We start from the raw sequence: 20,785 nt of genomic DNA, 5'->3' as shown, positions 1-20,785 counted from the left end.
GTGAAACTTTGGTTATACAGTGCGTATAAAAAAAAAGTTTACACTTAGAAAAAGTCCTGTAAAATTATACATTTGTAATATCCTGAAGATTTTTCGACATTTTAACATTGGTACAGATCCATTTAAGCAAATGACGATATAAATGTCGAAAAATATTTCCGCTTGAGTGAGCACCACTTACTTTTGAAAAGTTAGTGAAAAACAATTTGCGCAGAACTTTGAAATAGTTATGCGAATAAAAGTAGACCTTAATCATGAGGAACACATGGAATTTAGCTAGTGAAATTGATTTGAAGATATCTTCTACCTTTTTAAACTTGTTTCCTTTACCGAAACACTTCGAAGAGTGCCATTGCGCCCCACCCCACTCCCCCACACATCGAGGCCATCGTGACGATATTTGCTTTACACTGAGCTGAGTGAGCTCTGACTTTCATGAAATGGTTTAGGCGTGATTTTCATTTTGTTAATCATCGTTAAGCTTGGGAAAAGTGTGGAGAAACAATTATCAAATGAAAAATGAAATGTAAAGCGACTTTAAATGATAAAAACTTAGTGAATTTTTTTGGAGATGTCTGATATAAGCTTTTGTTTTGGATTTAGATATGTCCTCAGATCCAGCTGGCACATAAAGGGTAAAAGTTGTGCATACTAAGTGTTAAAACTCTAATTTTGGTGGCAAAATGCTTGCATGTATCCGTTTTACTTAAATTGACTCAAAGTGCAAGATAAATGTATGAGAAATGTTTCGCAGGGTAAGTTTAATTTCGCCTTTTCCCCTTGACACAGCATGAAAACGAGCGTTTCTGTGCAAACAGATTTCTGCGAGCTTTACAAAAATGGACAGTGCTCATTCAAGTGTAACATTCTGTCAAGATTGTTACTTTCATTGGATAGATGAGACCCAACCCCAATAATATATGTGAAAAAATTACCCACTTGTTGTATATTTTTTAATTCCCAGGGCTTTTTCAAAGTGTAAACTTTTTTTTGATATGCACTGTATAAACATCTTTAGCTGTGGAAAAAATAAAAAGTGGATTTAAGTTTCTGTTAATAATAAATCACAAAGGCCCACAAAATTTGAATGATTGAAACTGAATAGCGGAGGAGCATTTCTCAAGAGAATGTACATTGTAATTCCTTCTTTCTTCCCATCCTATCACCCTTCTCACTCCTGTTTCTGTTTGAATCCACTACCCTCTCTGTATCCCCTTTTCTCCTTAAAATTCTCTTCTGTTTCGTCTTTTATCTACGTACTGTCTTCATCTCTTTTATATTCTTCTTCAGCACTCTTTTCCTATACATCACACGATTGAGCCTCATTTGTATTTCTACTGCCTCCTCATTCTCCTCTTCTTCACCTCCTCTTCCCCTCCTCTTCCTCCTCCTCTTCCACCCACCACTGGTAATACTTTTCATATCTTCCTTCTCTCCTCTCTCTCTCCTCTTCTTCCTCTTACTCCTTTTCTCCTGCACCTTCTCTTTCATCACTCATTTATTTGTCGCACCATACGCACATCGTGCACCCTTTTCCATCCTCTTCCTGTGCTTCTCCGTCTTCCTCCTTCTTTCTCATCCTTCACCTCTTCTCCTTATCCTTTTCTCCTTGTCCTTCCTTCATTCTTTCTTTTTCTTCTACCCCTGCTATCTCTCCTTCCTGTTCCCTTTGTCATTCACCCCCCACTTATATCATAACTTGTGTACCATTCATGACCACATATCGTCATAAAATTTGCCCTTTGATAAATCCATGAATAAAATAGACTGAAACTATCTGTGTGTAGTATTGATTTATTCAATATCTTGCATTGTAAAACCAGGGATAAGATAAAGAGATTTAGGTTTCGTTTCCTTTACATTAGGGTTACTGAGGATTGATTGCAAATGTTCAATCCTAAACAACTACTAATCAGCTTCTATATACTACATGTATGAGGAACCATTGAAATTATATTTCATGAAATGAAGTACAATATCAATTTTCAAATAAATAACAATATTAATTGCATTTCTCAGAAAGTTCAAGTGTCTCAGCATTGCAATATGTACATAAATTGTTTTACAGGTGGATTAGTCACAGAATGTATACTTTTCAGGAAAAGACAAAGGTGAAACATTCAAGAACAGATTAACATTTAACAAGGAGAAAGGAGATCATGTCCATGTTTACTTCACACACACAAAAACTAAAAACTGTAGACATCACCAGGAACAGGGCCTTGTTTTTAATTGGAACTTATAAACAAACTTTCATATTTTGAAACACATAATGCAAGCTGTTCTAAACATGTACAGTTTAATATTTGTGTTTTATTTAAACTTTATAATGAAAATTGTAGAAATGTTTCATCATCAACTCCCAGAATAAGGAATTTGTTTGTGAATTAGTTCATAGTATCCAATTGAAATAAAATGCAACCAAGTATCATCTTGTAACAAGATCACTGGTATGAGTGACACATTTTTAGCTCTTGTCTTCTCTTCATTTCGTGATCTTGTTACCACATTGTTGGTACTGATATTACCAGCATATATTTTATCCCTTGGCTTTCATTTTAAAGGAAATTCCACACTGAACTTGTCTTATAAGAGCTGCTGAATTGATAAGTGCATCAAAATGACTTTATTTTTATTTTTTTGTCTTTTGCCTTTTTTTAATTTTTTTACCTTTAGAAGAGATGTTTCATCAAGCGTTACTGTTGACAATCATATTTTTTAGGTTACCACAAGTCCACAACGTGATCATATTATTTGTAATGATTCAATTTTTCAGTCATTTTTATTCACATTTAAATGTGAATTCTGATCTGTTCTAAAATCATTGATGTCAACAAGCATCTCAATACACAGTTGATAATTTGGTGAAAATTATGTAACTTTATATACATGTATAGGAAATTTCATCCTCCTTTGGTGCTATCAATCACCTTTTTGAAAAAAATATAAATCAATCACCGTGGTAATAGCTATATCACACGTTACAGTGCTAGGCATAAGGATTAAGCATGGTATCCACAAGAACTATATAGAAATCTCTTTAATGTATAAACAAAATAAAAGTAGCAATGCAACCATTTACAATCCTAAAATTCATAGGGTGTTTAAGTTGTCTCTGTGTTGGTCAGCTTCATACAAAGAAACTTTCAGGCTTTAAAAAGAACTTTTTTTTTAAATAAATATGTTCATGATTAAATATATTTTCCTTTATTTTCTATATTGTGTATTTTATTGTATAGCATCAACTGTAAATGTAGTGCTTGTTATGGATACCCACATTGGCAATGCACTGCCAGTTCATGGTATTCACACAAATATTTACATTGTAGGCCTACCATGACCTTGAAGCCACGGATAATTTTTGGGAAAAAGCAATGATTTCATTATTTTAATGCTTGTGTTCTCAGAATTCTGTTCCCAATGTCATGATAGAAAAAAAAAAAAATCTCTTTGGACAACACGACCAGTTTCTGACTCAGCTTTATGATATTTCTTTCAATTCTTTAATAGTTTTTTTTTAAATCGTGCTTCATCAATCAAACATGATTAATACGATTCATGTTTACGTTTGTTGTCATACAATACAATTCACTTTCTTTCAGTTATGGACAATATACATGTAGCACAATATCTTTAAAAAAAATATTTACTTTCAAGTATTTTTCTGTTGCTTAGTTATCCAATCCAATCACTTCCTTTGAAAAAAACAGCATCCATCATGCTAAACCTAGTTCTGTTGCTTTTAAAGGAAAATAACCGTACATGTATATAGTGATAATGATGTGTATCACACATTGTAACATTGTATATAAATAATGAATGATTACCACAGTTACTGGCATCACACAACCTTTCATAAATTAACTTTCCAAAGATATTAGATTGTATTACTTTTCAGATATTGTACAGTGTATTATTATATTTCTTCCCTTTTAGAAATTGGCACCATATTCCTATTGTGTGTATATGTTCATTTTCACAGCATTTTTTCAAGTCTGCCCCAACAAATAAGATCAAGTTTGCCTATTAGATTTTGATGAAATTTCAATGCATTGCATCATATATTCAAAAGCAAAGTACAAATATAAAGAAAAGATTTCTCTTTGCAAAAGACCTTGATAATTGGACTTATTTACATTTAATTTTGTTGAATGCTGGTGAGATGCTAATCATGCTACAGTATACATGGATATGCTCTTGGGTGCTCTAAAAAGATCTATGTCTAGTCATTGAACATATTATAAGTACTATACATGAATATGCTCATGGGTGCTCTAAAAAGATATCAACATATGCTAAGTGCTATACATGAATATGCTCATGGGTGCTCTAAAAAGATATCAACATATTCTAAGTGCTATACATGAATATGCTCATGGGTGCTCTAAAAAGATCTATTAACACATTTTAAGTGCTATACATGAATATACTCACGGATGCCCTAAAAAGATCTATGAACATATTTTAAGTGCTATACATGAATATGCTCATGGGTGCCCTAAAAAGATCCAGGTGATCGATAAAGTCATTGAACATATTACAGTGTTCTAAAACATTGTGATACCAGTTGATGAGTCAAAGAAAATAAGGAGTAAGATACATGTACATGTACATGTAGACATGATCTATTCATGTAGTTTATAAATTGAAAGTCACACAGATTAAATTCATGAAACACCATTCTTCCAAGGGTTTATGTGAGTGAGAACTACATGTATTTGAGCTTTATTAATCCAAAGTTGTTCTTTTAATGTGCTTTTCATATATAGCCATCTCCATTCAAATGACACAATGATAAGATGAGTTAAGAAGGAACATTGAAAGGTGAAAAAATTACACATAAGCTGATGTAAGCTCTGTTTTGACACTGCTTGATATGCTCTTGTCCAGGGAATATCCATCTCTCTGGTCCGTCCCGAATGACTTGGCAAGTCGCGATGGTTCCGGTATGTTATGCCACTGGCGCTTGATCATATACCCAAAGATGGGCTTGAAGATTGGATGCCTTGCAGCATAGATGATCGGGTTCACCACGCTGTTCATGTAGAGGATGACCGTGAAGAAGGTCTCGACGGTGACAAGAGCCCCAGGTGGGATGAAGAATCTGCCCGTCGATACCACGATGGTGAAAGGGAGGACGCAGGCATAGAATGCACAGACCACGTAAAGGAGATTCTTGGTGATGGAAATGTCAAGGCGCTTGGACGTTGCCATGGAGCGTGCCACGTGGCGTTTGATGAAGAGAAAGATGAGTATGTAGCAGACCAGGATGATGACCAGGGTTGTAATGAGCAAGATGGGAACCAACCAGCTTAGGTAGCCGGCACCATGCTTCACCAGGTAGACTCCACAGACTCTGGAAGATGCCAGGATCATGCAGAGAGGACCTATCACCCAGGCGATGACGATCATGATCCCCAGGTTCATAGGAGTGTATATTTTCTGATAGACGTTCTTTGTCTTGGTGATGAGGATGAAGCGATTGATTGCGATCAGCGTGATGGTGATGAGGCTGCATCCAAGGGAGGTGATGTCCATGAGTGCTGTAATCACACACAACCAGACAGGGTAGCCCACCAGCAAACTCGCTGCCTGAGTAGGGAACGTAACACAGGCCAGGAGATCGGCTACCGCAAGATTCACCACAAAGGCATTCATCGGTGTCTGGAGCCTCCGTGACAGTATCACCGCACCAATCACAAAGACATTGCCCACTATGCCGACCACGGTCATGATCAGGAAAGCAATAGCAAGTACCACCCTCGTTGGATAATTGACCCCTGTTGTTCCGTTGTAATTTGTCATGTTCGAAAACATATCCTCGTCGAAACCTTCTTCAAAAGCACTTTCGAGATCCATCCTGAATTCCAATATTTGTCCACTTTTGATCTTACAGAGACAAATTCTTCACCCTTGTTTACAACCAGTACCAGTATCTAGTGTAACTTTTTGTCCACTGCCTTTTGATGGTTGTTGACAAGCAGACTAAAACATCTATCAATTCACAGAGTATTCTGTTGATGGTATTAGTAATGCTTGATGGAGCACCAAAGGGTTGGTGTGATGGTGACAGTTATACCAAACCTCATTAAATTGGAGACTTCAGTACACTCCCACTTATATACCAAATTTGGTTTTTTAGTTTTGGGAAGGATGTTGCTCAGGGAAGTGGGAATGGTTCATTCAAAGCAGAAAGTAATTGAGGATAGTCTTCATACACAAACCTCTTAGTTGTGAGTTATCTCACTCAAAAATCATCAACTTCAAACTATCCTGACATTTATAAAAGAAAAAGAAAACAAACATTTTCAAATTCACTATTTAAAATCTCTTTAAAAAAGACTCTGAGAAGATTTTTTTTAAAATTGAACTCCATGGAATGCATTATACTTTTAAGTTGGGTTTAGTTATTGCAGACTACTTAATTGTATATCCTGTTGAGTGGGAGATTCTACTGGCATGAATCTTTTTAGGGAGAAAAAAAGGTAGTTTAAAGGGTACATGTACACCCACCAATCAAATAAGTTTGTTGTGAGGGAAAATACCACAATTTTGTTTGTTTCTAAATTTGTGTGTTACATAATAGAGATGTCAATTGTGTTGGATCGATTAGGCATCTTATAAAATACTGCTTTTTCCAGATCTGCGAACTTGTACTGATTTTCAGTAAACAGTACTGAAAAAGAATTGATGGTTCCATGCAAAATACTGATAAAGTTTAGGTTTGTGTGTCATCCTATGGTATTGCTTTGAAAATAATGATTTTCTCATAATTTTTTTTAATCAGTTATTTGAAATACTGAAATTTCGTGATCAGGTTGGCAGCTCTGATTTTCTGTTCGGAGGAATCCAGGTGGATGTTTCATAAAGCTGATACAAGCGACAGTTCTTATGTTAAATAAGTTATTATGTTGACAGTTCTTCTGTCTTGTTAGTCTCAGTTTCGTGATCTATCCAACCAAACAGATTGTACTGCGGTGAGGTCGGAAATCCTATAGGTGCAATTTCTGCTTATCTTTTGGCTCAAATTTCACTTCAGGAAATTACATAAAAGGAGGAAAGACACGTCCTGACCCTGTATTTCTTCACATTTTCTGGCTGGATTGAATACTCTGCATAATCTGTGGTTTGCCCCACCTGCAAACTAATCATTTCTACAAATCTTCATTCATCAAAAGTGACTAGAAAAAAAAATGAATTCCATTGCCATTTAAAAAAAAATGTAATGGATGTAAGATTTCATGATTTAAATCTGATTTCAGACTTTGAATAAGGTTACTTCAGGGGAGTGTTTCATGAAAGGACATGTCGGACGTTTTAAGTCCCATTTTATCCGACAGTTACCATAGTTGCAGTGCTTGTCAGCCAATCAGAATAAAGGAAAGATGTCAGATCTGACAACTTGTCAGACAAAAATGTTGATGAAACGCTCCCCTGATCAAGATATTGGCCCTGTCATAAGCAACTGTATAATGTTAAAATCACTGTACATAAAAATCTCATCATTATAGATTAAACTTCATTTCAAGTTATTAAAGTCATGAGAAGTAGAAGAAGAAAAGAGCAGGGTGTTTCATAAGCACTTGCCCGATTGCCCGGGGCAAGTAACAGTTAGTCGGGCAAGTGTTTTGAAACAAAGACCAAAACTACTTGCCCAAATTGGGAAAGCTAAATTCTCACAGTGGAATGACTACTATTAGGGTCGATATTTTTGATATGATATCGACCCTAATTTTGGTCATAGCGGGCAAGATAAAATCACTTTGGAAAAAGCCATGCAATAACAAGGTACATCAGTTCATGTCAAAAGAGAGAAAAGAATTTCAATGGTTTATAGAACCACAATGCTTTTTTTTTTAAGAGGTAAAACTCTTTTTCAAGGATTTTTTTGGGCAAGTGAAATAGATTTTTGGGCAAGCATATTCCAACTATTAAAAAATTTACTTGGCCAACCAGGAAAGTGCTTCTAAAAAGTTATGTAGCACCCTGAAAAGAGCCAAAGAAAAATAATGAGACAAGGAAAAGGGAGGATAAGGAGTAAGAGGAGAAGAAGAAGTAGGAGGGTCAAGAAGAGGAGGAGGAGAAGGAAGAAGAGAAGGGAAGAAGGAAGAAGAGAAGGGAAGAAGATGGGGTGGAGAATGGGTAAAATGATACACTGTACCAATACAAAGAAAAAACTTTAAAAACAATAATAATACAAAGAAATAGAGTTGGAGACTAATCATTTGCACATGTATTAATCAGGGCTCCACACTAAACCTTTTTTTCTACTGGTCCAACTTGATCATGTCGGACCAGTAGATCCCCAATTTTTCAATTTTTTACTGGTCCGAACCTAAAATTTACTGGTCCCCCAAATTAAATAAATATATAAAAAAAAGAGTTTATTTTGCTGACTTTAATTGCTTTTATTGCCCCCACAACATAATTCATGAGAGCCATTTCTCAATTTTGGAGAGCCATTTTTGAAGATGCCAGAGCCATTTTTTTTTATTTACAAAAGAGGAGAAAATATCATTTGTATCAGTTTGATATATTTTTTTCTGGTCATGTCGGACCAGTAAATCTGGCTATTTCTGAAAAACTACTTGCCCAACAGCAAGTTTTACTCGTCTGGGACCAGTGCCAGTGTCACGCCCTGTATTAATATTAAATGATGTTAAGACTTGGCTGGGTAATGGCCCTCAACATTCTGATTGAAACTCAATAACTAAAACATTATACAAAATATTTCATAATAATTTTTTTGCAATATTAATATGTTTGCAATATTTCCTTCATCAAAACAGGCAAAATATGACCCTTTCAAATGAAATAACATACATATGTTCATGTATGCATTTAAGTCATTGTATGATTATCTTTTGAATAAGGTCACTCCTACTTTAGTCCTTGTTTGCGCAAGTTTTGGCAAATTGTCACATATTTTCCTTTAACTTTTAAATGAAAGTTATTTACACTTATCTATGACACATTGTAAAGTGTTTTTCCTTGTTTTTAGTCTGAAGTGAAGCATGCATTATTAAAACGATGTTGACCTTTTGTTCTGTTTCCTTCCTTCTGTGTACTTTTCTTTAGATTGTGTACTTGAAAAAAACTTCTGTTAACTTCCTTCCAATATGCTGATGAAACACATTCACCAGCGCGCGATACAAATATTTTATTCATCTACACTATTAAGCACTCCTGTTTTTTTTCTTCCTGAAAATGGGAGTGGGTGGGGCTATTTGATTACAGAATGTTTCTGTGCAAAGTAAAAGAAAGATAATGATGAATCTGAATCTGTCATTTCATTTACACTATTCCCTGGTTATATTGTGATGGACAAATTATTATTGGATTTTTTTAAATTCTGATTTCATTTCACAAAGCAATATGATTGTTCTCATTTGCTGTATGGGAACACATTTTATTTACGCTCAGGATTTCAGTTCAGATCAGATATAATTCTTTCAATATTCATTGGCAATATAAATTGTGAAATTTCATTTTATTTTCTTATATTGAAAGGCTAAGAAAGAATGGGATATCTGAAATATTCTACAAACTAAAAGGGGCCAATATTGCACTCATCTACAATGAATGAAAGTCATCCAATATGATTATTTGTATCTTTAATGATACATGAGAGTTAGTATTAGACTACCGGTATGCAGTAAGGCACAATATTGCAAAAGAGGTTTTGTAAGTTAGCCTGCATGAGGGCTTTATCAGATTTCTGTGTATCATGCAATACTGCATAGGCAAATCTTGCAGACCAAAATATGCATAATGTATACTGTATAGCTAAAACGTCTGAAGATAATGATATAGTGTTTATTAATATATATACTTTCAAGGAAACTGCCCTTGCATTAGAGAAACTACGTCAATTTCAAATGCACCATTTTTCTTCTACAATCAGCATTTAAGTATATATGAAGGGGGCAACTTTGTTTTTAACCAAATGCATTTTAAAAACTTGTTCTGGCCTGAAGAAGATTGATATGATTACTTCCTAATCAATGATTTGATCCTACTGTAGATTCATAACTATTGCTGATAAGGGGTTTATAATTGACTTTTGATTTCCTGTAATTACTTTTAATTTTCCTATGATTGCTTTTAATTTTCCTATGATTGCTTTTGATTTGTTGTATGATTACTGCTCCAGGAAAAAAGTGTGTAATATGCATGTAATAGCAACTTTCTGTCATTTTGTTTTTTTAATTAGTTTTCTTGGCATGCTTTAGATTGTAGGTACATGTATAGAGTACTAGCATTTCAGCATTTTCAAATCATATTTCATGATTTCATAATTGCCTAGTTCATGACTGTTCAGAACCAGGCCAACATGAATGATTTTAATGGTATTTATGCAACCACATACCGAGCCTCCATGATTCATTTAATCATCTCCCACCCAAATTTGGCTGTGGATCCTTTTCATCATGCAGAGTTGCTAGTTAGTAGGATTTTATCCTATTAGAAGGATTTTTAAGGGGGAAAGTGACTTTTAATAGCATTTCCCCCTTAGAAATAGGACTTTTGAATCTTGTAAGAATGGTTAATTTTTGGTATGTGTTTTCAAAATTGTAACATTTTAAAGAAAAATGGGATATAAGGCTTGAAAATAGGATAAGAAGAAGAAGAGAATATGATTTTTCACAATTAAGGTTGGAAGCTCTAATCATGCTCCGGTGAGACATCCAAAACATCTCCCAGAAAGTCTTGGCCTCATGACTTTAGTACCTTATCTACTTGAGTAGCTTCTTTTATAATAATAATATAGATATATTTACCCAGGGAAGCCACTTCAGTTTTGAAAATTGTTCTCCCAGCGGGCCCTGCTATTGTTATTACCCTGGCTTTAGCTGGACTGCCTAGGCAGGCGGTCAAGCATTTAAGGAATTTCTTCCTACCAGGTACCCATTCACCTCATCGGGTTGAGTGCAGCACAATGTGGATACATTTCTTGCTGAAGGAAATTACGCCATGGCTGGGATTCGAACCCACAACCCTCTGTTTCAAAGTCAGAAGACTAATCCACTCATATTCATACATGTAGTTGTACTATGGGTGGAACTTTTAAGTCCAAGGCTCTGTAACTCAAAAGTTTGTGGTCAATTGCTAAATGGCAATAGCCAGTCAAAGTCATTGTTGCATGCACATTTACTGACAAGGAGCCAATCAAAACAGTTCTTTCATAATTCCAATCTAGCACAAACCTTTATGGGGCTAAGAAGTAAATAAATGTTATTGCTTAAAAAAGTTTTATATGTACATGTACATTACCGGAATTATCAAATGTGAGTATGCTCCTATCGTTATAAGTATTATTTCTTTTCTGGTTTTGAATATTTTATAGGTTGAAGGCGACACTGTTACATTTAACTTTGAGATGAGAAGTGGTCGTGAGCACAACACTCCTGACAAGGCCCTCTGGGGGTTTAGTTGCACAGTCAGAGCGCAGGTGAGCTATATCCAGATAGGTTTACTTGTACTATGTAGCACCTTCTAACGAGAGGAAACCAGTTGAATTTTATGAAAGAAACAGATCAGTGAGAGTTTGAGAAAAAATTTACTAAAAAAAAGCCCCAAAGTTATAAGCATTTGAATGGGGAGATCACAAATGCTATGGATATCGTAACCTTTGGCAATGCAATCAAAGTGTATGATATCACCAATGATCAATTTTCCCATTGCTTTTGTACATAATAGAAGTTTTTTAAATTTTTTTTACCAAGTCTGTCAGGTATCTCAACATTCAAATGCCCATAGCTTTCTTATTTTCCAATTTCTCTCAAACTTTAAATGATCTTGTTCTTTGATTTTTCTGTTTTCGCACGAGTTGACTTGTTGCAAGGGTTTCATTCTCCTATAAGAGTGGTTATGTCTTGTTGGTATCGGTAGGGTCAGACAGGAAAGGCCAGAGCTTTATAAGCGAAGTGGTCAGTGATACAATAAACATATCTGATTTCTTGGTAAGGGTACCACCATACTGTAAAGAATTCATCTAGCATTCGTGGCCTGCATGTTGCCGCTGGCCCATCTTCGTGGTCTGCTCACTTTTTGTTGTATTACGATCTAATGCATGTACATTTCCTCTCTCAGGAATCATCGGAGGACTGCACCAGTGGTCTTCCGTTTGTTGCTGACTTGGCTCTCGGCCTGACAGTTCTAGGTTCAAGCCTCCTCAAAGTGCTCTACGAAGGACCAGAGGTGACGGGCGCTGAGGAACGATGCCATGCCCTACTGTCTTCAAAGATAATCCAGAGGTGAGTCCCTTTATTGTGTATTGCTTCAACTAGAACTGCCAAGCACCATGATTACTTTCTTGACCTTGACCCCCACGTTGCGTAAACTTAATAAATATTCATATGCACATCTGCCGAACCTTCTTTCGCATTTCTTCAAACATGGCAATAGCGCAATTGGGACAAAATCCGAAAATTGATGCTCTTTTGAACGATGCCATCGAATTCTCTCCATATGTAGAATGAAACCTGGTTTGGGGTCAGTTTGTTTAGGTAAGATCGATCCTAATCGTCAGATTTTTAATTGATTATGATCATTGGTTTTTATGTAGCATAATGCGAAACATCGCAAATTCGTGTACTCCAGTGACAATGATAGGTTGCATTCAGGACCTCGCCACCGAAGTGGAGAGGTCCCCGGGGCTAGACTTCCCATAATTTTAGTACAGAGTTAGACCATGGCCCAACTTACGCCATACTTCAGGCCGATGAGTGTACTGTTCCATCAACCAGATTGTTGTTTTTTATTACAGGTGTGCTTGGCATGAGATGCTACAGCAGCCTAATACAGGTCCATCATCAGGAAGTAAAGAGAAAGGTTCAGGCACCAGTCTCCCAAGGCTCAAGCTTTCTAAGGATACACTACAGAGACTGAGGGTGATGTCTGGCAGAGCTGCTCCCTTCATGAGGTCTAGTATCAAGTAAGAACCTTTTGCCTTTGCTCTACTAAATGTCAGAGGTCAAAGTCATTACAATGTTAGTAATTGCATACGTGGAGCTGTGTCGTTTGTTCATTAACTTAAAAAATGAGATGATGGATCAAGGTCAAATTTGATTTGTGCATGGTATTTAGAGTTAGGAAACTGATAAAGGTGAAAGGTAAAAGAATATAATGTATCTATTTTTAAATATCTCCTGTAAACATGGGTGTAGTGAAATTTACACCCAGAGCATATTAACCCTAGTGTAGGGAGGAAAACAAATGGAGAAAGTGATTAATGCAAGTTTTATTAGATATTTTGAAGGATTAATTAAAAAGTAATGAATGTTATATACATGCTCGGGTGGAATGTCATTAGTATGGTGATATCTCATATCTGTGGTGCATGAGCAAATAATCTCCTATTCCCTATAAAGAATAATGATACTATCATTCCCATGGCACTGATTACAAATGTTTCTAAGCAAGCACTGCATATCATTGCCACTGTTGTATCTTTTCCGTCCATATCTCGACAGAGATGTGATAAATCCTGTTGTCTTGGAAGAGGCCCTTGTATCCGCTGCCATCAAACTACTTGATCTTGAACCGATGCTGAACTCTCTGAGCAGCAGTGAGACCGGTCTGACTGCTGGCAGCCCTGGTCAAAATGGCTTTATGAAGATGATAGCAGAGGTCTTCAATAGAGTGAACACCCTTGAAAGACAACTCATGGTAAGTTATCTTTGTTCAAAACCATTAAACAACTGTTGTGTAATGATAAAAGGAACTCTGTCAGCAGCCATGGTCTAGGTAGTTTTGTCAAGATGATAGCAGAGGTCTTCCCTAGAGTGTACACCCTTGAAAGACAACTCATGGTAATTTATCTATTCTATAACGATTAAAGACCTGTTGTGTAATGATAAAGGGAACTCTGTCAGCAGTCATGGTCTAGGTTGTTTTGTCATGGTGATAGCCGAGGTCTTCAATAGAATGATTACCCTTGAAAGACAACTCATGGTAAGTTATTCTAAAACGATTAAACACCTGTTGTGTAATGATAAAGGGAACTCTGTCAGCAGCCATGGTCTATGTAGTTTTGTCAGGATTGTAGCAGAGGCCTTCATAAGAATGAATACCCTTGAAAGACAATTCATGGCAAAGTTGTGCCTTGTAAAAGTTTTAAACAACAGACTGTTACATGTACATAGTGATGCATGCAACTGTAGTCTTTCCATAAAGTCACTTTCTGTAGGTACATGTAGTGATGTTAAGATATAAGGCAACATTGGACAACTGAAGGAGTAAATTCCTTAAATGCTTTTGTGTACATGTACATTCTGCTTTCAGCTCATGTAATAATATGAATATATAACTATCAGAAATAAAAAAGTTAATTATTAAAGCTGCTGGTTGAAAACATAATGAAGTTAAATCATATTTTTCTCATGTTCTGATATGATTGTATGATATTTTGTATGCTTTATCGGAATTGAGTAGATATTGAATTGAATTGAATGGAATAAAACAAATTTCATGTTGATAACTTAATTTCTTGTAGTTCATTGGCGAGTTAGAGCAACGTTGGGAAAGAGAGCATGATGAAATGAAAGCTGAAATAGATGATTCTCAACCGTTCTTTATTGATTTCCATCTTCAAGAGGTGAGACAATCTGACATTTTATTTAAAACCTTGGTGATATTATAGTTACTTTCATGTGTATTGTGTATAGTATTGATCATATGGATAAAACCCCCCAAAATCCCAAGAATAATGATAAAAAAAAAAACTCGTGCAGACACTGTCAAAATATCTGTTACTGGCGAAAAAAAAAATCTTCATTGAATATCTCTGCCAGGGATAATGATTGGTGGCCCATGTGATATAAAGAATGAATTGGGACTCAGTGTTTTCGGTCGTTTGTACATTTTTAATTTTGAAAGCACTGAATAATGATTTTCAGGTACAATTGTTTTCAGGGCTTCTTTTTAAAACTCATCACAGACACAGATGACAAGTGGGACCCTACAGCTCGATAAAAAAAAAAAAATCAATGTCTTTAAAGTCCCTGTCTACTATTTGAACTGAATAAATAATTAATAGAAAAAACGAAAGGCATAAAATTGACAGTGCCATCAAAATCAAATATGAAATAAGAGCTACAACATTTCAGACTCGCACTTGATGTCTCTGATGAGTAGATGTGAAACCAAATTCGAGGCCTAATCTAAGATCTCTCTGTCATTACGTTAATGTTTCCTTGTTTTCAGGACAAAAAGAAGGATATTGAAACACTCTGCTTCATCCTAGATATAGACTCTGAATCTATTAGTGCTGAAGAAGCAGTCAAACTTCTCAGGTAATCTTTTTTTTAAATACTCAAATCAATTCAATTTATTGACAGTATACTGTTTACATTGTTCACCCATGCTGTGTGCAGCATACACGTTCATGCATGTGGTAAAATGTACGGCAAGGTAATTTTCAGATGAGATACCAAGTACTGTTTGTGATGCTCTAAAAGTAATGACGATGTGAATAAATACAACAACAAAAAACATTAAATCTTACAAAATAGTAAGGTCAGTGAATAAGCATAGAAAGTAGTAAACAAGCATGATGCAGAAAATTTTGTCATGTGCATCATTTTTATATTCAACTGTTTCATCGTTTTGAAAGCAAACTAAAAAAGGTCATTATTAGTACCTATGCCTAATTTGAAAAACTCATCTCGTATATTCTGTTTGTTACTAATTGTAACTAAGACGATGGATGTTCGGGTGTGCTTTTGTGTGTGATGATGACAATGATGATATTTCTGGGTGGGTGTGTTTGTGTGTGAGTGTGCGTATTTCGCCTTTTTTTCCTTCTTCATCTGATGTGTGCATGTATCAATTACTGTATATTTTGGAGGCTTCTTATTTTCAATTGTAATCTTTTTGTTACCTTCCTTTTCTTGTAATGAATGTACAATTTTATGATGTTTTAATGATTATCAAGAATAGATTGAATTTGAATTTGAATTTATATGAAATCAAAGCAAGCAGTAAAATAAATCATCTAAACTTCCTCATGCAGGGACAGAATGAAAGAGAGTCGGCCAGAGGAGGATGAATCACAGAAGATGACAAAGACAAAGGGATTAGTGGCAGCCATCTTGGAAAGAGCCAACGCGCTACTGGATGTATCAATACCGAGAGAGAATGGTTCATCTAGCATCGGTCGGAGTATATCACACGGTGGTGATGAGCTTGGTACATTACCCTGTAAGTCATGCCCTTGGTGACCTGGGACCGGTCTCACAACGAAATAAGAATGACTTAAGTTGCAATTAAATGCCGACGCGTACATGATATGCAACACGCAATCTTATTGATCAATACACAGTAGTGTGCGTCTTCTTCGCATGATTTGACCAATGCTGCCATGACTTTTATACCGCACGCAACTAGACATTTAAGTGTGACTCTTAAGTCATTCTTAAATCTTTGTGAAACACCCCCAGGGACCGGTCTCACAAAGAGTAGCCATTGATCAAATCAACCACAACTATGGAATGCAAGCAACATCAACATCTAAAATGCATGTTTGTTCAACAGACTTTCTAGATTTTCTGTATATTCATACATGTTTTCTAAAAAAAATCAGTGTGCTTCTCTTTGTTTAGAAAGGGCATTGTGAAAATTTCCAGTAAAAAAAATTATGACATTGATGGATTAACATACAGTTGAGGTTGATCAGATCAATCTTAACTGTAAGAAGGGGCCCTGGTGACCACCAGTGTTGTTACTATGATGGTCTGCACCATACACTACTCAAGGTTTCTGTCTGGCAATAAATTTCCCCACTGAGGAAGTAAATGATATGAAAGTGATATTTTTGATTTTTTTCACTGTTTTCTCCAATCAGCATCAAATTATGATCTGATTGCTTGCAAACAAACAGAACATACATGGAGATGAAGACTTGTGACATTCATGGCTTTCCACATTTTTAGTATGATTTGATCAATCACAGCTCTTTGTAAGGTAGGGCCCAGGTGTGAAGTTTATCATTTCAAAATTTTGGAGTACATGTTATTCTTGAATGATTATTTTTTGTTCTGGTTTCTTGTCATGACAGGGAATGGAGGAGTAAGCAGTCAACCTTCTACCAGTACTAATCAGTTTTCAAGAAGTCTCTCAATGCCAGCTGATCTCACCAAAGCTAGGCCAGCATCTTCGGATAAGTCATCCAGCAGGTAATGCATTCCTTGAAATGACCTGAGTGGTTGTCCATAAAGCTGTTTCGAAGTTACGCTTGACTTTTATGTACGACCGGAAAATGTTCTTAGGTGCTAAGTCAGCGACACATGTATATCATGAGCACAAGAACTGAATGTCAGTTCGGAGTTTCTGATGCTGCAGAATTTTAATCTTCTATTTTCTTGTTCCAACAAGGTCTTAAAGGTAAAAGAAAGTAGTTGCAGCAAACAATTATTTCATCAGAAAGTCTTTAAAATCAAGCTTGATTATCACCATATTATCATAGATATAGATCTGGAACATTGAAATTAACTGATCTTTGCGAAAGCATGAAATCTTAGCTGAAGACGTATAATTCTGATGATCATTAACTCAAAAAGGTATATATGGGACAGCGTATTAATATTGCTTGGAAAAATACCCCACATTTGATGGAAATCTTCACTTATTTCTCAGCAATTACACATTTTCTTCCAGAGTCATTTGGCACATATTTCATATTTATGCATACAAACACTTAGGCAGTCATTTTATTATATTCTGTTCAAACTCATTTTGAGATCATTACCACAACTGGTATTTATCTTTAAATCCTTCATTTATTTAATTTTCCCTCTTGATATCATAGACCTTACCAGATGCGTCGATCCAGGAGCAGTGCTTACAGCGGCACTCCAGAACGCAACCAGAACCTCAACAACTTACTAGATGAAATATTTGCCTTCATTGGAACCAAACGTAATCAAACCGTAAGCAATTTCACGGACTCTGTATTCCAAAAATCAATCTTGAAGGTCTATTCCACCCCAACAAGATCATTGAGTTGTTGTAAGGTCAATAGAGAAAAGTCAAACCAGAATAGCCCTGAAAATTTCAGCAGAAGTGGATGTAAAATAAAAATTAAATTATAATTGTTGCTTATTTTCACAACACTTTTACATGTACAGTCCAACCTCTCTTATACGGCCTCCCCTTATCCGGATGTCTCTATTATCCGGACGCACACTTGCCAAGATTTTTTTTTTTCAATTCAATCTAGTACCTGAGGAAATGAGATTTCAATCTAAACTCAATCCTATACGCAAACTCACTTTGATTACATATATTTTCCAATATAGTCTACATACAACAACATTATTTTTCATGAAAATATCTCACCCAAATCACCGAAAGAACTTAGGCAGAATAATCTTCCAGTAAATCAGGGCATAGCGCAAACATTTCATCACATAATTTGCACTGACACTGCGGTGAATACTGTCTGTACGCGCGCCGCTACCGCCGTTGGGGAGCTGAGGCAGCAGCTGCGAGTATTTAATATTGGGTCTCCCAGATCCGGATAAATCCCTTATCCGGATTGGTGCTGGTCCCAACGTGTCCGCATAAGAGAGGTCGGACTGTATGTGCAAAGCACAGGTGATACATGTATACAAATGAGAGAGGTGATGATACAAAAAAAGTGGATGTAAAATGACAAAGTTATGAAATGATAAAAGTTTGCTTATTTTCACAACCCATTTACAAGTATATGCGAAACGCAAATGATACACAAATGGGAGAGCTGATGTTACTGTACACACTCATTTTTCTTGTATTGTGTTATATGAATTAGAGGAAGCTGTTGAGAGAACACAATAGGAAACAACAAAGCAATTCCCTTGTTCAATAGAAAATCAAGCCATGTTTTTTGTTATGATGAGGAATTTGTTCTTTAATAAGTATATATTTCAGAAGTATATGTATATGTGGAGAGCTTTTTATGAGGCAAGCGACTTTTTCACCAACGAATTTCCACTCAGCCAATCAGATGTAATGATTTCTGTAGCTTATGATGATCACAAAGATGTTTCCTAGAAACCACTAGTACATCATGCTCAAGGCTAACAAATTGATGTGTATTTGGTCTTCCATACCTTTTGCCACTCCTCCATCACATAACATATTTTAGGAAGAAATATTTGAAGTGTTGGAATGCTCTCTTGTATTTTTTTCTATACAAAATAAACTAAATCAACATACGTTGTAAGTTTGGGGATATAGAGCTTATGCAAATGTATACTGTGTGAAATGGTCAAAACATAGTTATTGCTATAAGAAGAATTTAGTGTAAGATAATTTCACCATGTTCTGTGTCAAACTGTGAATCATTTTTCACCCTTAATGGGGAACATCTATGGTAATAGCCATTTCACTGTCTCGTACGTGTAGCAATAGCTAAAATATGATATGATAAAAAGAAGGATAACATCTCTTGACATGGTTTCATATGTGTAGGTATCTAGGGACGAGTTCCTCTCGGCGGTCAAGGCAAGACGTCAACGTGGATGGTCAAGACAGCAAGCCTTGGTCCATGCCCATCGGCTGATGACCACTGCTGGTCGCTCAGAGGGGTATGCTCATCTGGTGACCGCTATAACATCAGTCTTGCAGCAGGGACCTAGGTAAATTATTTCCCATGGAATAAGATATGATGGAACACATTGATTGTTGATATTTTACAAATTAATACTAATTGAAAGAATTGTATGTGTTATATCACTGTTATTACGTCGTGGTCTAGTGGTTACGACTCGCGTCATTCAAATAGAGGGACGTGGGTTCGAATCCCAGCCATGGTGTGTTTTCCTTCAGCAAGAAATTTACCCACATTTTGCTGCACTCGACCCAGATGAGGTGAATGGGTACCCAGTAGGATTTATTCCTACGGCTGGGGTAATAATATGATACCACGTATCAAAATGCAGTTGAGTATTATTTATGCACATAGTAACAGTGCTATATAAATGGATTATTATAAGTTTGACTGTAATTTCTATTTCATGTTATGCAATACACCTTGTAAATGTTCTGTTATGTATTTTGTTGGAATGCATCATAAAGCAAAGTCAAACAAAATTGACGTCTTATCATATCACCACAGGATAGATGACCTGAAGTGCGGTGGTTTTGTTGAGACTGTCAGACAAGCATTTTCGGATGCTATGACGGCCATTGTTCAACTTGCTACTCATCATCCAACTGATTGTGCTTACAGTATAGGACTCCTGTGTACCATCCCATACACAAGGTAGGTGAACTTGTATTGGTGTGAAAATATTAAGAATTTTGGTGTACAGTATCATTTTCAGTTTTGTCATTCTGTACATGTAGTTCAAATATTGATCATTCATTTATACATGTAAGTAATTATTCTGTTATTTATAGTAATTCATTCTTTTATACTTGTTCATCCATTCTTCTATATTCATTCCTTTGTGTGCTTGTTCATATGTTAATTCATTTACCCTTTCAGTGGCACGTTGATCCGTTCATTCAAACATTTAATTTAAACAGTTGTCATTGGGGAAACGTTAAACTGTCCATGAATTCAGAGTTTGCCTTATTCTGTACTAAAGCAAAGTTACTTTGGGTCAGTTCCCCAAAAATGTGAATGTGCAACCCCCTATAGATGAGACATTCCTCCTCTGATTGCTACATGTAGTTAATTTGCTAGTTATTATGAAAAGGAGGCGCGATAGCTCAGTCGGGAGAGCGGGGGATTCGTATTCCGGTGACCCGGGTTCGATTCCCACTTGGTGCGCTAGTGCCCTTTGGTAAGGCATTA

At 36.0% G+C, this 20,785-nt stretch overlaps 2 protein-coding genes across 2 annotated transcripts in view; one reads left to right on the top strand and one right to left on the bottom strand.

Annotated features, from left to right (window-relative positions):
- Nucleotides 1-1,778: 1,778 nt before the first annotated feature.
- LOC129254330 (mu-type opioid receptor-like) lies at nt 1,779-8,161 on the bottom strand. The gene has a single exon (XM_054892786.2). It carries the CDS (start codon nt 5,857-5,859, stop codon nt 4,834-4,836), a length of 1,026 nt encoding a protein of 341 aa, XP_054748761.1. The 5' UTR covers nt 5,860-8,161; the 3' UTR covers nt 1,779-4,833.
- Nucleotides 7,801-20,785, top strand: part of LOC129280515 (probable E3 ubiquitin-protein ligase HECTD4) — a 49,702-nt gene continuing 36,717 nt past the window's right edge. The window contains exons 1-12 of the mRNA XM_064115649.1: nt 7,801-8,233; nt 8,630-11,452; nt 12,094-12,257; nt 12,770-12,937; nt 13,476-13,671; nt 14,498-14,599; nt 15,208-15,296; nt 16,016-16,203; nt 17,060-17,177; nt 17,810-17,930; nt 19,456-19,622; nt 20,102-20,248. Coding sequence (XP_063971719.1) covers nt 11,381-11,452; nt 12,094-12,257; nt 12,770-12,937; nt 13,476-13,671; nt 14,498-14,599; nt 15,208-15,296; nt 16,016-16,203; nt 17,060-17,177; nt 17,810-17,930; nt 19,456-19,622; nt 20,102-20,248 — 1,532 coding nt within the window. The 5' untranslated portion in view covers nt 7,801-8,233; nt 8,630-11,380. The remainder of the gene's footprint in view (nt 8,234-8,629; nt 11,453-12,093; nt 12,258-12,769; nt 12,938-13,475; nt 13,672-14,497; nt 14,600-15,207; nt 15,297-16,015; nt 16,204-17,059; nt 17,178-17,809; nt 17,931-19,455; nt 19,623-20,101; nt 20,249-20,785) is intronic.

This window comes from Lytechinus pictus, chromosome 2, assembly GCF_037042905.1.
Source record: "Lytechinus pictus isolate F3 Inbred chromosome 2, Lp3.0, whole genome shotgun sequence".
In the NCBI taxonomy this organism is placed as follows: Eukaryota; Metazoa; Echinodermata; class Echinoidea; order Temnopleuroida; family Toxopneustidae; genus Lytechinus; species Lytechinus pictus.
Note: the sequence above shows the minus strand (reverse complement) of the source record. Positions and strands in the feature narration are given on the sequence as shown.

Bases quoted from the DNA above. Each gene is read 5' to 3' on its own strand.
- LOC129254330 (XM_054892786.2), bottom strand. From the start codon at position 5,859: ATGGATCTCGAAAGTGCTTTTGAAGAAGGTTTCGACGAGGATATGTTT.